Consider the following 5,529-nt stretch of genomic DNA (forward strand, 5'->3'; position numbering starts at 1 on the left):
AATCCAGCTCCCTTCCCCCACTTAGTCAAGCCCAGCCCCCCGACTCCCGGGGATGTTAGCCCCCGTCCCCCGCCCTCCTGAAGACCGGGGTGTGCTCCCCAAGCCCCCCTTCCATTGGGGACTCCCTTTTAGGACCCCCTTTCCCTCCCTCCCTTGCGGGCCCTACCCTTCCCTTCTCCAACCCCTTCTTTCCCCTCTCACCCCTCCCCCCATCCTGGCCACCCCTGCAAAAGTGGGGTGCGGAGGGGGGAGGGGTGAGAACCCACGGAGGAGAGGAACGAAACTCCGATGAAGTCAGAGCCCCCTACCCGCCGCGGCGGCCAGGCCCCCCAACATGGACTGTCTCTGTATAGTGACAACCAAGGTAAGCATGATGTGGGGGGGGGGGGGGCTCTAAACTGGGGGAGGGTATGAGTTTGTGGGGAGCGGTTCGGCAGGCCTAATCTGGGGCTGGGGGTCATGGAGTTAGAGCATCAGAAGATGTATTTGGGGTCCTAATTTAGTTTTGGGGTTCACATTTGAGAAAATGCTGGGTTTGGCCACAGGTGCCCCCTGGAGTCATCCCTTTGTACCTGTAGAGAAATGGAAAATTTGGGGTACACTGGCTTGGGGGTCTGGTAGGTTTTGGGGTTCATCAACCATATTTGAGAGAGACTTATTTAAGGAGAAGCCTGGCTCACATGGGAGTCCTGTTCCTGTATGTTAGAAGGTGGACTATGTGGGGGGATTCTCTTTCCTCCTGGGGGACAAGCTGGCCTCTGGGTGCCCTGACTGATTTAAGGGGGCTTTCGGTATGGGTAGAAGGTTATTGGTTGTGAATGCCTGACTGGTCTGGGGGTGTCAGCTGGTGAGAAGGGGTGGGCCTTCAGGCTATAGAAACAGCGTCTTCTGGTAGATACATTTGGGAGTGCTTTCTCAATTAGAGGGAACTGTTAATTTAGGGTTCGATCATGATCATGTGGGATGGGGAGAGTTGGGAGTTGTCAGAGGGCTGAGGCCTGTCAAGGATCACCTGAGGGAATGGACCAAGTCAGGTTAGGCTCTGGGGTACTCCCATGGGAGACACAGGTTACAGCAGCTGAGGTTGCGGGTTCCTGAGGAGGAGGAGGGGGAGGAGAGGTTTTGGAAGAAAGGGGATTTGAGGAGGGGGGCCAGATGGGTGGTGCAAAATTTGGGGGTGGGCAAGGTGGGTGCCCAATATCTCCCTCTCCTCCCACACTGTATCTGCTCCTGGTTGAGTAAAAGGGAGATTCGATGGAGGGCAATGTTTCTGTTACCTCTGACACTTGGGCTCACGGTGCGGGAAAATACCTGGATTTAAGGTGACGGGGGTGAAAAGGAGTAGGAGGAGGGCAGGGCTGGCAGCAGTGAGGATCTGTACAAGGTGTCCCTGTGGTTGGAGTGTGGAAAGGCAGGAGATGACGATGGGGAGCACAGCAAGCTCCTGGTGGGTACAGAATACCTAGGTCTTGGCTGTGAGACTCTGGACTGGAGAGCTGGATGCCTTGTGTGTGGAGGGAGGCATGGGCTGGTGGCAGGCAGCTGGGGGCTGGGGGGTGGGACAGGAAGTGGGGGCCGGGAAGGCGGGGTCTGGTGAGTCAGAAGCTGGGGAGGGGGTTATATTTAGTGGGAACTGCAGCTTTTCAGGGGAGGGAGCTGAGGACACACATGTTCCCTGTCACAAATTTACACATGTGTGAGCATGGACGGAAGAGATTGGGGGCTGAGGACCTTCATGTCTCCAAGGCTGCTTGCTTGTCCCTCTCACTGAGACCTTTCTCCCCCCGCTGCTGCTTTGCACCCCTCTCCCATCCCCTGTGGTTTCAGGAGATTTTGGGGGCCTCAGTCTCTCTGGCCTGCTCTCTCTAACATCCTCTGGTCCTCAGCTCCTCCTGTCTCCCGCCCCAGCCTGCTTCTGAGACTTAGGCTCCCAGGCTGTGGTTCCGTGTGCAGGTGTACACAGAAAGCCAGCTGGAATGTGTGGGCTTTGCTTCCAACACGTGTGCACATGTGTGAGCGAGGGTGAGGGGCTCCCTAGCACTGGCAGCTCTTCTGGGAGGGGGTGCTTATGCGTGTTCCTTCCAGACTCCCACTTCTTCCATGGAGCCCAGGGTTGAACTCCCCTGAAGAAAGGAGCCTTGTACAGAGAGGATGATGCATTTGGGCTTTTACAGAGGCGTGGAGACTCAGGCTTGCCACATTCCTTGGCCTGAAAACTTGTCAGTTGCGGGATGGCGGGGACTCCAACTCCCATAAGGCCTTGAGGCACACGATCCCTCAGTGTTAGGGGATTGCTGCCATGGGGCTGTTGGGAGTTGTGGTTCCTCTCTATCCAGGGCAGCGGAGGGTAGCCCTGGAGGAACCAGCAGGGGGCACATGGCTCTTGTCCCCCCCAAAATGCTATGTGGGTAGCGGGTGCTCGGGTCGTGGAGCTCCCCAGCTCCGCCTGAGAGTACTCCATCTTCCATCACCTATATTTAGACACTTGGTGCAGGAATTTAAGGAACATGGATTGAATATCTACCATGTGCCGGGCCCTGTGCTTTGTGCTAACTCTGCTTTTATAGCTATCACTTATTCTTACTCTGTGCCTCTCCCCGCAGGAGTCTCTCCATCTCTGAGCATCTCTTTCTCCCACTCCGCCCCCGTCCCTCCCCCTTCTCTCCGCACTGCTGCCGCCGTTGCCATGGTAACCGGCGACGACTGAAGTTGCGTGGCGGACTGGAGGGCCGGGCGCGGGTGGCGGAGGGCGGAGCAGAACTGCGGGGGAAGGGGATGGTGGGGAAAGACCAGGGGTATTTGAACCCTCGGAGGCGAAGCGGTTAATCCCTCCGGGTGGTCCTTATTGGGCAAAGCTAAGAGGACGGGGGCGGGGCAGTGTGGCCAGCGGCCTCATTCATTGGCCGACAGGGGCGTGGCGAAAGGACAGTACGGGGGAGGCCGGGGAGCAAATGGGCGGGGAGTGGATGGAGGCGTGGTCTCCTGGAGGCAGGTGGGCGAGGTCTGGCTTACTCTCCAGGTTGGCGGGCTACAGCCCTCGGAAAGGGGCGGGGCCTTAGGGCTGGGGAACTGGACTGAATGAGGGCGGAGCTGACCTGGCAGGGGCGTGGCGTGTCCCATGTGCCAAAATGAGACGGGGGGGTTTGAGGGGCTTGTCTGAGTAACTGCGGGGCGCGAGGGTCTTTGGAAAGGAGAATCCGGGGGTTGGGCCATCTGACGTCTCAATTTTCCTAAGATGGAGGCCTGTTCAGATTTCATTAGAGCACAACCTCCTACCTCAGCTCTATGTTCCAAGGAGACGGTTACTAGGCGACAGCAAAGTCCTTGATAGCTGCGTTGCTAGGCAACCGGGAAACGGAAAATGGAGGGAAAAAGGAAATGGGGGGTGGGGGTCTTGGGTCATAGCGCCCACTAGTGGAGAACTGTGATTTTTCCATTCTTGAAGAAATTTTGAGTCCAGCCCCTTCGGCACTGGTTTCCTTTGAGGATCCAAGCATCTATCTATCCACATATGAAACTAGGGCATTGGGGGTCATCTTGGGGGCGCATCTAACAGACTCGGGTCCACAGGAAAGAGGAGGCATGGGCGAGATTCTCGGGAAGGCCGTGCTTCATGCCACGTGTGAGCCTTTAGAGAAGCCAGAGGAGCAGATTTGGGGAGACTGCTCACTGGGCTTTGAGTGGGAAAGAAAGGCGGGCGTTCACTGGGAGAATATTTGGGAGAGACGCTTTCAGGCCGTTGGGCAGTCGGTTTGGGGTGTTCTGGAAAATTTGCGGGTCACTGCAAATTGGACCATATCTTACTTTAGTGAATATTTTTCGAGGCTGGTGTCTGGGACAGATTAATACATTTGGGAGCAATCTTCCAACGCAGTTGGAACTCGGAATCATGGAGGGGATGAATAATGTATGAAACTGCGGGGTAAAGAAAAAGAATAGAAAAATACCTCTTAACTTAAGGGTTTGGGGGTAAATGGAAAAGGTTTCCATTTAATTTGGAGCGTCAGCTTTAAGATACACGAAGTATTACCTAAAATTGGGGTCTGGCGGTATTAAGGACTGGTATATCAGAAAAGCCTGAGTATTCTATTAGATTTGGGTATTTGGACAGGGGACGACAAAGGAATTTGAGAACTGCTTGTTTGGATGTTTACGTTAGAGCAAGGGTAATATTTGCATTAATTTCAAGATTTCTGTCAGTGGATGGAGGGATACATATGATTTTGAAAGGGGTGATTTAAGGGAACATCAGTTTGAGGGCAGACGAGGATCTGTGGTCCTTAAACTCTTGAAAAGCACCTCCTGGCTCTCAGGCGGGGCTGGACTACCGGTGAGAATAGGAGCTGTCTTTGCTGCCGGGATGCTGTCCACATGAACAGTCTTTGGGGACGTGGGGGGCGGGGCTTGTGGGAGACAATATAGACCCCTTGGGGGTCCTAAGGTGAGATAAATGCTGCTTCCTTCCCTGCACCCTGACAGCCCGGCAGTGACGAGCGGTCTAGCGAGGCTTTGGAATAGTTAGGGGCCTGGTGATTGTCGGGGTGCGCGATGAGGCAGAAGAAGGGGCCCGGAGAACCAGACGATGGATGGGCGCATGTTAGGAGCGTCTCTCTTTGTGGAGGGAGCAGGCCGTGGACGGGCAAGTCCGCCGGGAACAGCTGGAGCCGGGAAAGTTGACGGCCCGGAGGGTCTCCCCGCACCCTCTCTCCCATCGTGACGCTCCTCCGCACTGCGCAGGCGCTGGCCCCCACCCTCCCCACCAGCGGCCGCAGCCTCCAGTAGCCGCCGCCGCCGCAGCCCCCGCCCCTCTGCCCCTCCCCCTCCCCAACCCTGGGACCCTTGCTCTCCCGCCCGCCCCCTCCCCTCCGCCCCCCTCCCCTTCTCCATGTCGGCTCGGAACAGATTCGCCTCCATGTGTCTCTGCGTGGTACGTGCCGCGATCCGGGCTCCGGCCCCGCTCCCCTCCTCCCGGACCCTCCACATCTCAGGGTGCGAGCTCCAAGCGCTGACGCTGCTCCTGCTGCTGGGCGCGGGGTCTCTGGGTTGCAGTGTCTCGCGGACAAGCGCAGGGGGTCCCCCCTCTTACCTTCCTCCACTTTCACTCACACCCCTCTGTGCTGGGGGTGCAGCTGGGGCGACAGCGAGGAGGGGGCCCAGGGAGGAGGAACAGCGGCGATCCCCAAGCCTTTCACTTCTCTTCTGCCCTAATATCTTGGGGGTGTCCCAATAGCATTGGAGCTGTCGCGGGTCCGGGCCCTCAGCCCCAGTAGGGGACCTGAGCATCTGTTTTGGGGATCCCCCTTTGCTGTCCGTCCTGCTTTAGATGTCCTAATCGAGGACTGAGAGGTGCCGGCCCCAACTCCCACCTCCTGGTTTCAGAGCTACTCTCCCACCCTCCCCTTTCCAGATGTCCCCCCGCCCCCACCCCCCCCAATAATATAGAGAAAAATATCGCCAACTGGAACAAATGCAACGCATTAAACATTATAACCTACACATAAATCAATATAACAGCGTATATTTTTTTAT

The 5,529-nt window shown here is 56.8% G+C and overlaps 1 protein-coding gene across 1 annotated transcript in view; it reads left to right on the forward strand.

Moving 5' to 3' along the window:
• Positions 1–200: 200 nt before the first annotated feature.
• DLG4 (discs large MAGUK scaffold protein 4) overlaps positions 201–5,529 on the forward strand; it is a 27,709-nt gene continuing 22,380 nt past the window's right edge. Inside the window, 1 exon segment of the mRNA XM_023748625.1 lies at positions 201–364. Within this exon segment, the coding sequence (XP_023604393.1) occupies positions 335–364 (30 nt within the window). The 5' untranslated portion in view covers positions 201–334.

Source organism: Myotis lucifugus, unplaced genomic scaffold, assembly GCF_000147115.1.
Source record: "Myotis lucifugus unplaced genomic scaffold, Myoluc2.0 scaffold_1590, whole genome shotgun sequence".
NCBI classification, from domain to species: Eukaryota; Metazoa; Chordata; class Mammalia; order Chiroptera; family Vespertilionidae; genus Myotis; species Myotis lucifugus.